Genomic DNA, 19,392 nt, shown 5'->3' with positions numbered 1-19,392 from the left:
TTGTGATGTTTTATTCTAAAATCAAAAGATGATTCCACTTAAGGATGTTGGTTGACATCATCTCCCTAGTGTAAATCCAGTCTGACTCATTACTGCTGCTGTCCTAGGTCACGTTAGCTAGAATGGAGTGCATTGACTTCCTGCAGGAATGCTCAGAGAAGAGTAAGCGGGCGGTAGGGGCAGAGGAGGAGCCGCAGCAGCGTGTGGCCGAGGCTCGGGTCTGGGTTCAGCCTGAACCTGGGAAGTTTTGGAGCAAGAGAGAGGAGGCAAGCGTTTTAAACCCAAACAGCTCATTTGTGTGATTTCCTGTGTTTTCCTTTTAGTGGGTTCTTTGGTAATCAATTCTAGTCTACGTCTCACAGTGGAACATGGCTTCCTGTGCAGCTTTTTCTCCTTTCCTGATGGATCTTTGGTTTTCAAGTCATTTGGGACCAGGGATAAGAAATGCCATGTGGTTTACATGGGTCATCTGTAGGAGACTTTTGGGAGATGGCCGCGCCACATGCTCATGCAGTTATTAGCGGGATTAGTGCCCGTGGTGTCGAGTGCTTTCTCTGAAATTAAAAAGTGCTGATCTAGCAGATATCATGCACTCAGTCTTTAATTATTCAAGCTAATCCAGTATGCATAAATGGAATCCATAGATAGTCATTCCTGAAACTATTTTTTATTGTCAACTTTCTCACATATTAAATCTTTTTTTTTTAAGAAGCTAACACCATCCATGAGAAAATGTATTGGTTTTGTGGTCTTGATTTCAGCTGAGCAACTGTTTTTGACCATTTAAAATAATTAACTAAATGAGTCACATTTGACCCTGGTTAGTTTAAAAAATTAATTGGATTATATGTAGAATGCTGGTGCTTTTATTGTCTTCCAGGTTGTCGGTGTTGTATATCTTCTAGAGAGGATATACAGGTTTATACCTAAAACAAATAGCCTATCTCAGTCTCTTGCATAAAATATTACTGCCTATGATTTCATGTGCTTTTACCACATCTCATGTGTGCCTTTAGCATCTGTTTATGTATGCAGGCATGTTTTGGGTTTATAGCTCTTTGTATGTTAGAAGAAGAATCTATTTTAATCAGTCTATCTTTATTAGTCTTAGACATTTTGTTTTTATTTTAAAAATCCTGGCAAGAGTCACTAACTTTAAAAATGATTGAATTTAATGGCTCAAATTCCCTGTTTCTATTTTAAAATTATGTTGAAATACTAAGTTTTATAGTTGCAATATTAAGTTTTAAGTTTTATATAGTTATGTAGTTTTTTAAGATTTGAAATTTAGTGTGCAAATAAGGTATCTGTTCTATAAAGGAATTTAGAATCTGTGCTTCTGTTTGATAAATATGTAAAATTAAGTGAATTTTATTTTAAATGTATCTTAAAATGTACCAATTTTCAAATACAGATTTAAGGGCATTTTCAAAGGTAGAATAAAAAAATAAGGAACTTAAAAAAAAAAGATGAAAATAGAGCAAAAGTCAGATAACAGGAAAGTGAAATAGATGATGTAGAAATCTGGGCTGAGATAGTCATTGTAATTGTGTCTTAAATTTAACCCTGAGGTTACTAAGAGATAGATAGAAAGGGAAAATTCTTTGGCCTACATAATTTGTATTTTTTTTCCTAGAGGAAAAGCATATAAGTTCGTGTAGAGCTGTAGCTTTCAAGCTTTTTGAACTATTATGCATAGGACAAAATAGGTATGTTTTTGTATGGCAACTCAGTATGTGTGTTTATGTATGTGTGTATGAAACAGAAACAGTATGTACAGACACACACGCTTTTCCCACTAACGTTTGTGTAGTGTTTGTTATCTGCCAGGCCTTCCTTTGAATCCTTACGGTAATTTCTTTAATTTCCTAAATCCCCAGACCATATGATGTAAGCACTGTCACTGCCCCTAATGACAGGACTGAGGCACAGCTGTGCTACCTGCTGAGCCCGGGGACACACAGTTTGCACTTCCCTGGTGGCTCAGACGGTGAAGAATCTGCCTGCAGTGCAGGAGACCTGGGTCCACTCCCTGGACTGGGAAGATCCCCTGGAGAAGGCATGACTACCCACTCCAGTATTCTTTCCTGGAAAATTCCATGGACAGAGGAGCCTGGCGGGCTATAGACCAGGGGTAGCAAAGAGTCAGACATGACTTAGCGAATAAACTTTCACTTTCTTTCACACAGTTATTGAACAGCATATCTAGGAATCAAAGCTGGGCAGTCAGGCATCAGAGTCTTATGTTCTTAACCATTGTTCTGTACTGCCCTCTTTTCCCTCTCTCATGTGCTTAGACTTTTTACATTCACATGTACCTACACATGTATACCTAACACAGTAACCTCAGATACGCAGATGACACCACCCTTATGGCAGAAAGTGAAGTGAAGTGAAGTCGCTCAGTCATGTCCAACTCTTTGCGACCCCATGGACTATAGCCCACCAGGCTCCTCAGTCCATGGGATTTTCCAGGCATGAATACTGGAGTGGGTAGCCTTTCCCTTCTCCAGGGGATCTTCCTGACCCAGGGATCAAAGCCAGGTCTCCCGCATTGTAGGCAGACACTTTACTGTCTGAGCTACCAGGGAAAGCAAACAAAAGTTCTGAACCCTGTTGTCATCCTGGAATGACATATTCTATAGCACTGTGGTCCATGTCAGGTGTTGCTTACTGTGCACGTGTGAATGTGTGTAAGAATGAGTGTGTGTGTGTGATTATTCTAAAATGGAGATAAAGATAGAAAAATAGAGAGATGGCAGTGGGGAGGAGAGACAGACACACAAACTTGTGAAGCCTGATGTGAACTAGGACTGGATTTCTATATTTAAGAGGAAACAGCATTATTTGTTGAGGTTTCTGGAAAGGTTTCCCTGCAAAGTCAAATAATGTTCCTAATTTGTCAGGTTCTATAAACTCATATTTTAGGGATTTATCCCATAGACCTGAAATTTTGCCTTTTATCCTAGCAATTTCGTACCTTAGTGAAGAAGAACTAAAGAGCTTCTTGATGAAAGGGAAAGAGGAGAGTGAAAAAGTTGGCTTAAAGCTCAACATTCAGAAAACTAAGATCATGGCATCCGGTCCCGTCACTTCATGGCAAATAGATGGGGAAACAATGGAAACAGTGAGAGACTTTATTTTCTTGGGGCTCCAAAATCACTGCAGATGGTGACTGCAGCCTTAAAATTAAAACGCTTGCTCCTTGAAAGAAAAGCTATGACCAACCTAGACAGCATATTGAAAAGCAGAGACGTTACTTTACTGACAAAGGTCTGTCTAGTCAAAGCTTTGGCTGTTCCAGTAGTCATGTGCCGGGGTCCAGCCCCGGTGGATCCAGGGGTTTCAAAGGGGAGACGGCTTCGGCGATCAGGAAACAACAGCTTACTTAAATGTTAATTAAAGATATAAAGAGTGGTTAAATAAGGATAGCTCAGTGAGGAAATTCAGTGGAGAAAAGGGGCTGAATAATTCAGCCAGAAGGTGAGAGAAAGAACGACATGGGGAGACCAAGCTTCGGTGAACAAGGCCCACACTTTATTTTCCAAAGTAGTTTTTATACCTTAAGTTATGCATAGAGAATAACGGGGGAAGGGGTAGAGTCATGCAAGGACAGCAGTCCTTGATCCTTATCGAAGCCAGGCTTTCTTCCTGCAAACTTATCATATGCAAAAGTTTAGGTGATTTGCATCATCTTCTGGCCCGGAGGCCTGTTAACATTTTAAGAAACTTATTTTTCTCTAAAGGTGATTATTCTAAAGTCAGGTGCCATCCTCCAAAAGCATTAGATAAAGTTGCATTCCCATAGGGCAAAGGTGTGGTGGGCTATAACAAGAAAAAGAATTAACTCAAGGGTCCAAGATTACAAACATTAAAGCTACTACTTACACCAATTATATTAATCAATACACTGCAAGGGACACAGCAAGTAAGGGATATGGAAACTTAGCAGTAAACATTGGCCCAACAAGTGAAAAACCCTTCACCAATACCATTTCTAATCAATCTTTTAACCTCTCAAAGGAATCTGTATTCAGACAGTTTAGAACATCTCATGCCTCTCACAGTTGGGAGGCTCTGAACAATCACATGTGGCCGGAAAAACCTATTCAGGCAGGCTAGAGGACTTCCAAAGGAGTTTGTAGGTTGAAACACTATCACACCCAGGAACTTTATTAACTGGAGCTGTAAGTTAACTCTTTTTTCAGAGAGAGGTAGTGGGGGACAGCCCCCCGTAAAGTCAGAGGTGTAGGTGAGAGCACAAAGCAGAAAGTAGGCAGACTCTGGTTTTGGGGGTAGATGCTCGAGAATTTCCAGGGGGACTCCTGAGGCTCGATCCCGCCTTTGCATATGCCCAGCCTCCTTCCTCGTGACCTTTGCCAGGGGCAGAGCTCCTGCTCCCGGCATCTCCCCCTTTTTTATTTCTTAAAACAGCCAGATGCAGCTCAGTCGCGAGCTTCTGAATGTTCTGCTGAAGAATCCTGACAATACAAGGAAGAAAGATTATGAGAAGCAAAATTAGAACTAAAGATATTAGACAAAATGTTTTTTCCAGAAATAAAGTTAGAAAAGGTGTGAAACAAGTCGTTAGCTGCTCCAGTGGCGGTAAAATCCAGTGGAAAGTGTTCCAAGGTCTGTATTTGATTATGAAGTTTCCCTAAGTCCAGGCCAATGTCAGAGCTGTTCCAAACACCTGAGATAGGATTTTTAATTTTTTCCCATTCATAATCTGTTTCGTTTACCTTTAAAGATGTCACGCATATCCACGGGTAATCAGCATGACAAGACAGAGCCATTTTCACTTTTAAAGCCTGTAACTCAGTCCCAATATGCATTATTGCCTCTTCCAAGGCATCTACCCTCATCTCCAACTTTCTATCTATAGCTTCCTGTGTTGCTAGAGTTAGAGAAACATTTTTAGACCCGGTATCAACATATTGGGCAGTATGCAGTTGTTAAGTCAATGATATTGCTGCTATTAAAGCTGCTATTCCCAGGATAAGCAAGCCCACAAACCGTCATGATCGCATTAAATCTTGTAGTTGTTGTAATACAGCAAGACCAAAATTATCATATCAATAAGTGGTTACATCATAAGATAAGGTGGATGTTGTAACACTACAAAGGAGCAAACATTATATTGAGGGTTTAAACAAGATGAGAGCATACATTGTTCACAAGTCACTACATTGGGTCCACCAGTGAAAGTCATATGTACATTAAGTTTTCCAGAATCGTTGGTAAAGAGAAAAACATAAGAAGAGGGTAGACAAGCCAAAACAGAATAAGTAGAATTATTTTCTGGTTGGAGTTCGCACTGCAGCAGCCCCGTCAGTCTCGCCAGGATCTCGATGTTTATCTTGCCTCCCCTTCTGGCGGGCTCCTCTTTTGTGATCGAAGCAATGGGGAAACTGGATGTCTGGGGGACTGCAGCATGGCGAATCAGCCTGTCCCGGATCTAAATTGGAGAATCTGCATCCTGTGGAAAAATACAAGCACATCCTCGACCGCTAGTTAATAATGGGTCAGGACCCTTCATTGTCCTGAGAGGAGGTCCTTCCATTTGACTAGTGGTTTTGTATCTTGTTGTTCCGGACGAATCAGCATTTAGGTTATTTATTACAAAGAGAGCATGTTGTAAGATCTGATGGGGGGAACTATACTTAAATTCCCCTTCCTTTAATTTTTTGAATTTGTATTTTTAATGTTTGATGTGCGCTTTCCACAATGGCTTGTCCCTGTGGAATATAAGGGATGCCTGTATTATGTTTAATTTGAAACTTTATACAAAATTCCTGAAAAGACTTAGAAGTGTAAGCAGGAGCATTGTCAGTTTTCAGAGCTTTTGGCAGGCCCAAATATGAAAAACAAGTAAAGAGATGTTGTATCACATCTTTAACTGCCTCTCCGGTACAAGCAGTTGCAATAATAACATGAGAAAAGGTATCTACGGTTACATGAACAAAGGACAGTTTTCCAAATGAAGAGACATGAGTTACATCCATTTGCCAGAGTACGTTAGGTTTGAGACTGTGAGGATTAACTCCCATAGGTAGCCTATCCGCCCCTGGCAGTCATGTATGGATGTGAGAGTTGGACTATAAAGAAAGCTGAGCACCAAAGAATCGATGCTTTTGAACTGTGGTGTTGGAGAAGACTCTTGAGAGTCCCTGGACTGCAAGGAGATCCAACCAGGCCATCCTAAAGGAAATCAGTCCTGAATATTTATTGGAGGGACTGATGCTGAGGCTGAAGCTCTTAATACTTTGGCCACCTGATGCGAAAAACTGACTCATTGGAAAAGACCCTGATGGCTGGGGAAGATTGAAGGCAGGAGGAGAAGGGGACGACAGAGGGTGAGATGGTTGGATGGCATCACTGACTCGATGGACCTGAGTTTGAGTAAACTCCAAGAGTTGGTGATGGACAGGGAGGCCTGGTGTGCTGCAGTCCATGGGGTTGCAAAAAGTCAGACACAACTGAGCGACTGAACTGATACCTCCACATGTTCATGAAACACTTTTTAGTATATTCAGTTCTTTTTTTAGTACTTTCGTTCCAAAATGCCCACTGAACCCAATAAATTGGTATTTTTATCCACTAACAGGTCATAGCCCACAGTTGAAAAAAACTGGTCTAGAGAGACTGGAGTGGGGAAGGCAGGTGGATTGATTGTCAGTGTCTGGAACATGTCACATGTGGAAAGGTAGAAATCTTTTCTCAAGTTAAGTCATATGTGAGGAAGGGATGTGGCCAGGCATTGTAATCAGTCCTTATGTAGTTGAGGCAGGTTACAAAGCAGTGGCCAGAGAGAGACAACAGCATGTTAAGGTACTTTCCTTTTCCACGGTGGTGGCAGCTAAGTTTCCTGAGCTAGTGTCCCTAGGGAATGTTGTCAGGCGTCATATGTAATCCCACATTAAAAGGATTGGGGATTTCCCTGGTGGCTCAGATGGTAAAGAAAGTGAAAGTGAAGTGAAAGTCGCTCAGTTGTGTCCGGCTCTTTGCGACCCCATGGACTATACAGTCCATGGGATTCTCCAGGCCAGAATACTGGAGTGGGTAGCCTTTACCTTCTCCAGGGGGTCTTCCCCACCCTGGGATTGAACACAGGTCTCCTGCATCACAGCCGGATTCTTTACCAGCTGAGTCACAGATGGTAAACAATCTGCCTGCAATTGAGGAGACCCAGGTTCTATCCCTGAGTTAGGAAGATTCCCTAGAGGAGGGCACGGCAACCCACTCCCAATATTCTTGCCTGGAGAATTCCATGGAGGAGCCTGGCAGGCTACAGTGTGCAGGGTTGCAAAGAGTCAGATTTGACTGAGTGACTAATACTGCTTTCTTTCCTAAAAGTGATTTCTGCATGAAAGCCCACTGTTCCCTCTCAAGGGGAAAGGGTTGGTGCACTCTCGCTCTGCGCTGGATTGTCATTGTTAGTTTCTCTTCCTAAAGACTTCACCTGTAAGTCAGGATTGTCAACAGAGAAGGGTATTTGGCTGTATGCTACAGAGGTTTTGCTTTGTTTGTTCTCTGTTTTTGTTTTTCACATTTTTCACATTTCAACATTGAGTTTCTCCAGTGTCCCAGCTCCAGAATTTGCTCATGATACAAAGTGAGTAAAACCAGACGCAGCCTATGGATTTGTGGAATATGCAGTCCAGTGAAAGCCACACAGTGAGGCAGTCACACAGATAAATGAAAACTCCTGTTTCTGACCATTTCTGTGACAGAGTGTTAGGAGAGTATAACATTAGAGGAGCTGTGTTAGTCTGGGAAGTCAGGAGAGGCTGTTATGTCTGAAGGGGTGAGTAAATGATGGTGAGAAGTGGAAAGAGGCAGGGAGGAGGCAGGTAGTTTAGGCTACATTAAGGATTCTCATTATCTTAGGCGTCGTGGGAAATCAAGTGTTTTGAGCCAGAAGGGTTATTTTTTTTATCAACAATTTAGATGACAACACAAAAGGTATGTTTACTAAATGAGGATGAATGCAGACTTAGAGGAGGAGTTAGTGTGGTTGATGGTTAAGTCACCGTTTAACAAGATTCCAGTGTTCTGGAAGGGGGAGAGCAGGGTGAACTCCAGGAACACTGACTGTGATTGCCGAGTTAGTGGAATCTCTCTGCGATTACAGCATTGGTACTTGCGGTTAATCAGAAAAAGCTTGTTCAAGTGGAAAATCATTTTAAAAGGATATATAAATATGTACTTGAACATACTACTTTTCACTTAAAACATATAAATACATATTCATTTTGCGTGTAGGCACAAGAATCTTTGAAAGTAAGTTCTTAAACAATGGTTTGCATAAACCACACTCGTAACGCATCATCTACAATCACATTTCCAGCTCTTTAAAGTGAGAACCAGATACATTTGAAGTCATCTGGATGCAAAGCTTTCTCCCTGAGCCTTTTGTGGTGGTGTCACCATGCCTACTTTTTGGACAGTTCTTTTTGTTTTTCCCCCAAGTGTCTTGCTTTTTGTAGTTCTTTTAAAGCTTTTAACCTCATCTTTTCTCTTTTCTTTCACATTTACGTTTCTGTGGTTTATGTAATATGTAATTAAATTATGTAAGAACAGCATACACCGCAGGTACACGCCAGCAAGGCAGCGCGTGTCGGTGGCTCATGGGAAGCAGAGCAGCAGGGGAGACAGCGGCACACGGAGAGCTGGTCAAGGGCGTCGGGCTGCAGCGCTGTCTTACGGGCGGAGAGGCGAGTGCACCAGTGTTGGGAGCTGTTTAAGCGGCAGTCACCAGGAACGCTTCTGCAGTATGTTTGTGTGTATATATATATTTAAAGCGATAGTTCCAGTACAGAAGTTACAAGATCGGAATAAACCCAAAGTGTGGCATGACTGGTAAGCCAGAGTGTACAATGTATAGGGTTTAAAGCAGCATTAATGAAAGTTTGAGTGGCAGAAAACAGTGATCTCACTGAGTGTAAGCATTCAGATCCCAGTGGGAACAGTATGTTCTGGGTGAGCACGCGACTGAAGGAGTTAATCCAGAGGCCATCTAGTTCTTAACTGTTTTCTCCAGAGCAATGCGTGTAAACCTAGACAGATTCTCCTTGCATTTAATCATACGGCATTGTAAACTGACTGCATCCATAGACGGACCATAAAAATGTTTGTTTTTTTTTTAACAAATTGATCACATTTAAACGCCAATACTTCCTGAAAATTTTTAATGAATTCAGATTTTACAAATAAAGTGAAGAGATCTGTTTAATTGTGCTCAAGATAAATTTCAGCAAGAAAGCTGCTTTTGTTTGGCTTGAAAAAGTAGTTGAATTTGTGCAGCAGCTTTCGATATGACAGCATGCATGTCATCTTATTTTAAAACCATCAGTCTGCTTTAACTTCTGTTCATCGTGACTCACGCCAAAAGCCTGGTTCATCATGACCCTGTGCTGATGGAGTCAGTCACACCTGTGGAAAAGCAGACTGAAACCTAGTCTGAGGAACTAGACGTTTCCCCTGGACGCTGTGCTTAGCTCATCTTACGTGATTTCTCTTATCATCAAGCCATTGAGACCACTGTCAACAAGGTTTGCAACATTGTACTGTCTGTGTCTGGTAGAATAGGATGCTGAATCCATATTTCAGTTTGAGCAGAAATGACCTTCATAATATATCTGTAGTTTGCCCCCAACCTATGGAATTCCTCCTGCAGCTTGGAAAAAGCTTATGTGGTTGTCTTGATCCAGTCTTCTCCTTGGAAACAGCTACTATAACCTGTCGGTATGGGAGCACACAGCAATGTCTGTCGAGCCTTAAAATGAAAGATATACCTCATTCATATGGTCATAGGTATCTGTCAAGCAAAGACAGGAATTAATCCTTGTCATTGTTTTTTTTTGACCATGCAGCTTGAGACTGAACCCAGGGCCTCGACAGTGAAATCTCAAAGTCCTAACCATTAGACCACCAGGGAATTCCCATTCCTAGTTGTCATTTGTTTTTTGAATGTAGTTAGTTAGTGTGGTCACTCAGTCATGAGACTCTTGCAAACCCTGTGAACTGTAGCCCGCCAGGCTCCTCTGTCCCTGGGATTCTCCAGGCAAGAATGCTGGAGTGGGCAGCCATTCTCCAGGGGATCTTCCCAGCCCAGGGATCGAACCCGGCTCTCCCACGTACCGACTGAGCCCCCAGGGAAGGCCTTTTAGAGTTTGCTTTCCCTCAGTCTAATACGTAGAACTTCAACGTCGTCTCATCAAGCACTGCTAGACTTGATCTCTGGAAAACCAGTGAACTCCATGTCTTCTTGTGCTGACATGGTTGACAGAGTATCTTGGAAAGGCCCTTTTTCTGGAGAAACTGATAAGATCAGAGCACTGCACAGGCTTCTGTGAAGATTGCTGGCAGTACATCTGAAGCCATTTCATGTTGATGCAGAGATTAGAGTTACGCTGAAGCCTGAAGCTTTGTCTCTTGACCCAAGCTGCAGATCCCAGCCGTGTTGCCAAGCATCTGTTTTAGGGGCTCCATCTGAGCAGCAAGTGCTATTGTTTTACCTTTTTTGGCCAGAAGAGTTTTCGCCATTGGTTGCTTTTTACATTTTCCAAAAGATGCTTTCAAAATAGGCTTTACCACCATCAGCACACAGCGAGTGAAGCCAGGAGTCAGCTTCACCACAGGGCAGCCATTCATCTCACTGGAGACTAAAAGGAAGTGATATTACCACCAGGTTCAGTTGCAATGGCCCCTCTTAAAACACCGGAAGACCCGTAGGGGGTTCTGGACCGGATGGCACTCTTCCGCGGGAGGACTCCTTCCCTCCTTCCTCGGCACTAACCTGCAGACCCGCTCAGTCAGGACAGGTGGCTTCTTCAAGGTCCCTCCAGCAGTGAATGTTTTCTTCCTCCTTTGCAATGTGATCAGCAACCTTATGGCAGCTTCAGAAAGCAGGGCTGTTTGGAGGCAACTCTGTTTTTCTTAAGAAGTCTACTCAAAAATAAGATCTTGTTTGCCTGAAATATCTGTTGTTTGAAACATTGTAAGGCACTTCTTGAATTTTATTGCCGTAAGCATCTATTGGCACGTACCATGTGATAGAAGTACCATAGCTTTAGTTAATCATGGCAGTTATAGAAGTAAAAGCCAAAGACTTGGGAGCATCAGCATACTTCTTTCCCCTGACAGTTTCCTGACAGATTAAAAATAATGCTAATGGCAGGATGTGTCTTTAACTCATTGGAAAACTTGTGGTTATCATCACACGGCAAGGAGGATGACTGCTTATTATTTGACCATGCAGTGTGTAACAGGCATTAAGGATGATTTTATATTATTTTCTCACCTACATTAGCATCCGATGCTATCTCACTTTCATTTGAAGTGAATTTTGACATTGTTTAAAGGAACAACAACAAAAAATCAAAAATTATTTCCAAATTCACAGTGCACCTCAAGGGAACCTCCTAGTGGTACAAAATCTTAACATCATTTACTTTTAGATCGGCTTAGCGAGTAAGGACATTTTGCTTAGATGAAATGGTGTGACTGTATTTTTAAATATTTAAAAGATTAGAGAAGATGAATAATATTCTGTTTTGTAAGTCCAGAAGGTATAAGGACTAACTGATGAATATTGTAGAAAGGCCTGTTTCCACTCAAGGTAAGGCACATTTTTGAATATTTAGATCCCCCCCATCCACAAAATGGTCTACTTTACAAAACTTCCTCCACTTGGAAGTATTAGTACTGTGTCTTTGCTACCATGCAAACAGCTAACCTGTATTGTGGCTTCTGTTTAATGTCTGGTTCCTCATTTCTTAGTCTGTGAGCTCATTCACTTTAGGGAGGTGCTGGAGCGCTGCTCGGAGCGGGGTCTTAGGAGTCAGGCCAGAGGGCCGGCTGTGACCTTGAGCCAGGGTCCCAGTTCTCCGTGCTCCATTTCCTCACCTGTAAAGTGGGGGTCACCCCTCACCCTCTCAGGGTGCTGTAGGAGTCTCAGGAGTTTGTCTCTGAAGTGCAGACCCTCTAAAGTGGGGGTCACCCCCTCACCCCTTCGTGGGGGTGCTGTGGGAGTCTCAGGGTTTGTCTCTGAAGAGCAGACCCTCAGCAGGTCGGTGCTCACACCCTGCGTCTGTCTGCTGTGTCGGCAGCACCTGGGCTGAAGGACACACGAGCACTGGGAAGGAGTTCATGGCCATCTTCCCATGATGTTGTAGAAAGGTTTTGTTTGTTGGAGAAGACAGACGGGTAGCAATTTCGAAGGACCATAACAGTCTGGAGACAGGAATCTCAGCACAGAAATTTAGGGCAGGTGCCTTGTGTGTGTAGGGGAACACAAAAATATGGTCCTTCTAGAGGACTTGACTTTCTTCCGGATTTCTGTGGAACCTTATTCCGTGGAAGATGTAGTAAGTACTCTTCATTAGAATATTCTCCAGCTTCATTTCACTGCTTCTGAATAGATTGTTAGGTTCTAACAATGCTTTGACTTTTTATTTTTTGGTTCACTTCTGCCTTACTAAACTTTCAATCTGTAATCATTTTATTTTCGATACAAGACACAACCCATTTGTTAACTTTTTCTATAGTCCAGGATATGTTCAGTTTGTTTACGGTATAGATTTTATTAAAATCCACACCATCCAATTTCTAGTACTCATGAAGAATGTCTCTTTTTAAAAAGAAATCACTTACGGTTAACTGTGTAGTGCTTTCATTTGAATCAGTTCTGCCACTTTTTACCCAAGTACTCTGGCCACGTCCTTTCGGTAATTCCATTTTGCACTTCCATCTGCAGAATGGGATTACTGAAAGCACCAACCTCCTGGCTGTTGAGGAGCGAGCGAGGCACTGTGTGGAGTGTGTTTAGCGCGGAGCCTGCAGAGCCTGGTCCTTAGTGAGTGTCTTCCCTCCCTTCTCAGGAACGTTACCACCATTCTCTGTCCATCGTATATCACAAGTCAGCACTCATTTACTTCCTCACGTCCTGAACCAAATGATGTCCCCGGCGAAGAGCCCATCCCTTTGCTGTTGCTTTTCAGTTGCTCAGTCGTGTCTGACTCTTTGTGACCCATGGACTGCAGCACGCCTGGCCTCCCTGTCTTTCACCATCTCCCAGAGCGTGCTCAAACTCATGTCCATTGAGTCGGTGATGCCATCCAACCATCTCATCCTATCCTTCTCCTCCTGCCTTCTGTCTTTCCCAACATCAGGGTCTTTTTCAGTGAATTGGCTCTAAGCATCAAGTGGCCAAAGCATTGGAGTCTCAGCTTCAGTATCAGTCCTTCCAGTGCATATTTAGGCCCTTCCCTTAAAACTGCCTTATTTGTGGGTAGGTTAGAACAGTCTGAGGAAGCACGGGTCTGGATCAGAACTTAGACCAGCTCCAGAATGGTCTTGATGAAAGCACTTCAGAGTGGGACTGGTCTCAACCATCCCAGGAGGTGTTTGCATTGTGAGAAGGGAAGAGACTTTATACCCTGTAGGGGTGAACTGGGGACCTACTCCTTCCCTTTATCAGTTTTTTGGTCTGCCTTCTTCCTCCTCCTTCCTCCTGCCTCTTCCTGACCTTTCCCTGCTTCTCTAGGTGAATAAGCACAGATATCTGCTCTGGGCACAGGATCCAGTATGGCCCCAATGCCTCCGCATAGAGCGGAGTGGCCCTGTACACAGGATTTTCCCAGCTGAGCCCAAATTTAGGGAACACGTGGCAAGGTTCACCTACTAACTTCTGAACTGCTGTCCAGAGCTATAAAGGGGATTCTGTTGGTATTGCTTGCTATTTAGAGTCTTTTACAGGCTTCCCTGGTGGCTCAGACGCTAAAGAATCTGCCTGCAATGCAGGAGAGAGACACCCAGGTTTGATCCCTGGGTCAGGATCTGAAGATCTCTTTTGTTTGTACAAGGTCAGCTTATGTTGCTTTAGACTTTTTAAAATAAGTATAGAGGAGTACTTGAGATACTTGATTCATACGTGTGTATGAGACTTTTTTTTTTTTTTTAGATTCTTGTTAAGAACTATTTGTATTTGTTTATAGCAGTAGCAAAACCTAGAGGTTTTATGTAACGTCTGCAATGTCCTGGTTGCTCAGAATTGGACTGTGGTTAATTGGCCGTGATAACAGTTGTTTCCTACAGCTGAGCACCCTGAGGCGAGAAGAGCGGCAAAAGGGTGAAAGCCTCCCTTTGTCAGTGGGGTGAGATACCTGCGTCTGAGGGTTAGACCTAGAGATGTCTGGCATAAACTTGAAGAAAGGTGTAAAAGACTATCAGAAACGGCACTAAGGGTCCTTTTTCATCCAGAGAATGTTCCTCTGTGCACTGTTAACCTTCAGTCTGCACTCAGTTACCACTCTGCCTGGGTACCCTTTTAATAATCTTCTGATTTTTTTCTTTTCATTTTCAGCTTACGGAAAGGTGTTTCTTGTGCGTAAAGTAAGTGGCCACGATGCTGGAAAGCTGTATGCCATGAAAGTTCTGAAGAAGGCCACCATAGTGCAGAAGGCCAAGAGCGCGGAGCACACGCGGACGGAACGGCAGGTGCTGGAGCACATCCGGCAGTCGCCCTTCCTGGTGACGCTGCACTACGCCTTCCAGACGGAGACCAAGCTGCACCTCATCTTAGGTGAGTGCTGCTTCTTGGCTAACTCCGGCTCGCCACGCACACTCTGGGCCTTGAGTTGTAACCTACCCAAAGGTGGCACACTTCAGACTTAGAAGAGTGGAGTCTTGGGACTTCCTGGTGGTCCAGTGGTTAAGACTTTGCCTTCCAAACAGGGAGTGAGGGTTTGACCCCTGCTCGGGGAACTGAGACCCCACATGCCTCACGGCCAAAAAAACAAGAACATGAGCAACAGAAGCGATATGGTGACACATTCAACACAAGCTTTAAAAATGGTCCACATCAAAAAAATCTTCAAAAAACAAAAGAAGAGATGAAATCTTTTGACTTCCATTCTTCTCTCCATGGTGCCATTTCCTTGAACATCCGGAATTGCTCTGGATTTGGGACCTCCTGGCCTGAAGAAATTTGTGGCCCTCTTTTTCACACTCCTTTTTAATCTTGAACATGGGAGTCATTTGGGTGGCTGCTTCCCTGGGCCGTAAATTCTCTTCAAATGTGAGGAGCTGAATGGGAAAGTGGGCCACAGCTCTCAGGAACGTACAGGTGTGGGCCAACAAGGATATATTTATGGAAATCAGTAATTAGGAAAAAGAAAAGATTTTTCTTAGAGATGCTTTGTTTTTCTAGTGAAAAGCCTGGTTTTACGGGAGAGCCCCACAAGTCATCAGTACTCTGCTCACTCCCGTTCCCACCTACAGATGCTGTCTGAATCCTTTCCTTCATGGACTGCAGCCCGCCAGGCTCCTCTGTCTGTGGAACTTTCCAGGCAAGAGTACTGGAGTGGGTTGCCATTCCCTTCTCCAGGGGATCTTCCCAAACCAGGGGATCAAACCCTGGTCTCCTGCATTGCAGGCAGATTCTTTACCACTTGAGCCGCCAGGGAAGTCCTGTCAGCTAGAGGTGGACCGCTGTGAGCGTGTGGGCTTCAGAGATGTCCCCTGTGCAGATTTGAAATCTGGCCAGATTTCTTTTCAGAAAAGCTGTACCGCTCTCTCTTCCTGCTGGAAGTAAATGGCAGTACTTCTAGAGTTACTCTCCTCCATCATAGAATGTATCTTCTGCTACACTTGGAGTCCCATCCTTGTGAGAACTTGCACTTATGTATTATAATACCCTGGTACTGATCTCCTGTAAGGATTAAGTGAGGTGGAATTTCATACACAGTGCTCTGTGAGCATAGCTGGCTCTCGTCCCTTTGGTGTGCTGGCCCTCTGCTCGGTGGAGTCCTAGTTAGCACTAACCCCCACAGCAGCACTGCCTCTCATTAGAGGTGCTGAGGTGCTGGAAGCTGCGTTTCCTGCAGTCACTTATCTTGTATAAGCCTGAGAATAAAGATCTGAACTCAGATCTGAATCGTGAAGTCTGTCTAACAGTGCCCCTTGTTTTCTCCAATTATTAGTGATACAAATAGACTTTTTAATATATATTTGGCAACTTTATCAAATGCTCTCATTTTGAAAATTATACTTTTATTAATGCTGTCTATAATTGCATTCATTTTTTGAGGCCCAGTTTGCAGTGTTTAGCATCCCCTAAACCATCCCAAATCTTCCGTACCCGCAGGCCATAGTCTCCCTGTCTGGTGAGGGTCCCGACTCCAGCAATCATCTGCCTGGTGTCTCAGGCCTTCATTCTCCTCCTGTGTGTATCTGTTCAGCTTTGCTGTTTACTGATTTTTAAATAAAAGTCCTTCTGTATTTTTCCCCAGTAGCGTGTAGTGGACAGGGCATCGTAATACAATGGTTTCAACATTTTTAGCAGCGGAACCCTTCCCTCAAGTGCAAACACAAAGCTTCAATTGGAAAACAGATAGAAATGAGGAGCGGGGCTTGAGTCTGTCTCAGAGCACAAACCCTGTAGTTTATTTCTGGTCCTCCCCCAGTCACAGTTGCCGTGGAGCCTCAGGGAGTCTAGGAAGACTCGCTGTAAATGATCCTCTCGTTCAGTGAACAAGATTTTACAATAAACTGGCTCACGACAGTTAAATCAGACGCCTGAGCTCATACAACCAGTGCGAGCCCCGAGAGGGAGAGCCGGACTCCTGGGCTCTGCGCCCGCTGCCCGCCCCCAGCCTCTCCTCTGTTCCCTGACGTGCTGTGCTCCAAGTTGTTCACTGTAAATACTGCACTATTAACCTCAAAGTAGATGAGTGGAATATTTTGGTTTTGATTAAAAAACAGTCCTTGATAACGTCGCTCTTTTTGTTGTTGCTTCTTTGTTGCTTTTGCTCTTTGTCAGTGGCCCACAAATAAATAAATACAAACCCGAATGAGAAAGCCCATCTCTTCTGGCAGCTCAAGAGCAGAATGTAGACTGGACCGTGGCCTTGTCCCTCGTAGGTGAGGCAGGCAGCCGTTTGGAAGGCCTGCCCTCTACCTCCTGTCCCCGCAGATGCCTTTACTCTCCTCCTTTTTGTGCGTGTTTGTAGTTGCTATTTGACTTTAAAGACAAAACTTTTCAGAAATCTTGAACGGGACTTTATTAAACTGTTTTTTCGTTTTTGTTTTTTCTGGTTCTGTTGTTTGTTTGCAGTGCTTGGAACGCACGCTAGGTCAGTCTTCCAAATACGGTCTCAGTCTGCCAGGGCCGTCGTGACAAAATATAAGACCGGGTGGCTTACTGAGCAGAAGTTTCTGCCCGCACCACGGCACCAGTGGAAGTTTGCCGTGCGGGCCGTGAGGGACTGCCTGGCCCAGCCTCGCCCCGGCTCACGGAGGCCCCTCTGACCGCCCTGCACGTGGCTGGCCCTCTGCAGACACACCTCTAGTGTTGCTTTTTGTGTTCAGATTTTCTCTTCTGGTGAGGATTGGATTAGAGCTTACCCTGATGGCCTCATTTTAATAACTTACTTACCTCCTTAAAGGCCCTGACGACTAATAGAGTCACATTCTGAGGTACTGGGGCTGAGACTTCAATATGTGAATTTGGGGGAGACCGTTTCAGCCCGTAACTGTCTTTAAAGGTGTGTTGATTAACTTTATCTAGGTTTTGTGTACTGTTAGAGATTAATAGCAAGAGTTCATATGTCAAGCAAGCTTTTCAGGGATCCAGCTGGCTGACCTTTGTCTGATGAATAAACAAACATTATAGACCCTTTAAAAACCTTCACTGTTACTACAGAAGCAGATACATGCATGTAGAAACTGTAGCAAAACGAAAACAAGAAAACATTTTCAGGACCAGAGTTTCCTTCCTGACACCTCTCTCTGTTACTACCTTAGCGTGTCCTTCCAGACCTTCGTGTCTGTGTGTCTGCACGCGTGTACACTTTATTAAGATGAAGTCATCCTGTACAAGGGATTGGTAACCAGCTTTTTTTCTTTTGATATATTAATGATGTCTATCTTTCCTGGTTAATGAATTTTCATTTCACTTAATATCTGGTGATACTCATTTGTCTGTTGCCACGTAACTTTAAAATTTCATTGCTTAAACAATAATGTGTTCTCTCGTGATGCTCTGGGTTGGCTGGACTTGCTCACGTGGTAGAGAGTGGAGGGCTGGCTGGGCTTGAGGGCTGAGCTGGTGTCATTCCCGTGTCTGAAAGTTGCTGCTGCTCTGGCTGAGACCCTCTCTTCCTCTGCACGTGGCTCTCACCCCGCAGTGCGGCAGATCAGCTTCTTCCCATCATGGCCACCTCGGGGCAGCTCGTGCAGACAGCCAGGAGGGCGAAGGGAGGGGTCACGAGGCGCTCTGAGGCCCTGAAGCTCACACAGCCTCACTTCCAGCAGAACCAGCCCAGGTCTAATGAATAGGGAAGCAGGCTCAGCTTCTTGTCGTGTCTTTTTTAAAAATAATATTTTCTTACACACATATATATAATTGACATACAACATTATATATTATATATTATAGTTGGCATACAATATTACCGTAAGTTAACTTCAGATGTACAACATAATGATTTGATATTTGTATGTATTGCAGAACAGTCGCCGCAGTAAGTGGTTAACATCCATCACCACCCATAGTTACAGAATTATTCGTTGTTGTGATGAGAACTTTGAAGGTCTACTCTTGTAGGAACTTTCAAATATGCAGTCCAGTGTTATTAACTATCGCCACTGCGCTGTGCGTTCCATTCCCGTAACTGGTTTGTTTTATGCCTGGAGGTTTGCCCTTTTGACTGCCTTCACCCGTTTCATCCATGCCCCAAGCTCCCACCTCTGGAGCTGTCTACTCTTTGTTTCTTCCTCTTAGATTCTGCATATAAGTGAGATCGTATGGTACTTGTCTTTCTGTTTGCCTTATTTCACTTAGCGTAATGCCCTCAAGATTCATCCATGATGTCGTAAATGGCAAGATTTCATGATTATGGCCAGATGATATTCCACTTTATGTGTGTGTAGAGATGCACACAGACAAGCACACACAACAACCCACATTTTCTCTGGTCATTCATTCGTTAATGGGCACTTAGGGTGTGTCTCTGTCTCCCGTTATAAGTAACGCTGCGTTCAGCTCCCGTTATAAGTAACGCTGCGGTCAGCATGAGGGCGCACGTGTCTTTTCAAGTTAGTGCTTTTGTTTTCTTCAGATGAACACTCAGAAGCGGGTTGCAGGATCGTATGGTGGCTCTATTTTTAATTTTTGAAGAAGCTCCATACTGTTCTGCATCGTGGCTGCACCAATTTACATTCCCACCAACCGTACACAAGGGTTCCCTTCTCTCCACATCCTCAGTAGACTTTGCTTCATGATGTGGCGACTACAAAGAATTTGTGGCCATCTACCACACAAGTTTGTGTTCACATTTCACTCATTGTCCCATAAAATCCTTTGCAGCTGGTTTGTTCAAACCAGGA

General features: G+C 43.7%; 1 protein-coding gene across 8 annotated transcripts in view; it reads left to right on the top strand.

Annotated features, from left to right (window-relative positions):
* The window catches only part of RPS6KA5 (ribosomal protein S6 kinase A5), a 217,030-nt gene that overhangs the window by 71,001 nt on the left and 126,637 nt on the right, over positions 1–19,392 (top strand). For 5 of the 8 annotated variants that reach the window (XM_059890250.1, NM_001192023.1, XM_059890253.1 and 2 more), the window contains exon 3: positions 14,369–14,587. In XM_059890250.1, the coding sequence (XP_059746233.1) occupies positions 14,369–14,587 (219 nt within the window). Of the gene's footprint in view, positions 1–12,022; positions 12,860–14,368; positions 14,588–19,392 lie in introns of those variants that run through there. The other 3 variants (XM_059890252.1, XM_024997321.2, XM_024997322.2) reach the window with 3 other exon arrangements.

This window comes from Bos taurus, chromosome 10 (genome assembly GCF_002263795.3).
Source record: "Bos taurus isolate L1 Dominette 01449 registration number 42190680 breed Hereford chromosome 10, ARS-UCD2.0, whole genome shotgun sequence".
NCBI classification, from domain to species: Eukaryota; Metazoa; Chordata; class Mammalia; order Artiodactyla; family Bovidae; genus Bos; species Bos taurus.
This window is presented reverse-complemented; position numbering and strand designations above follow the sequence as displayed.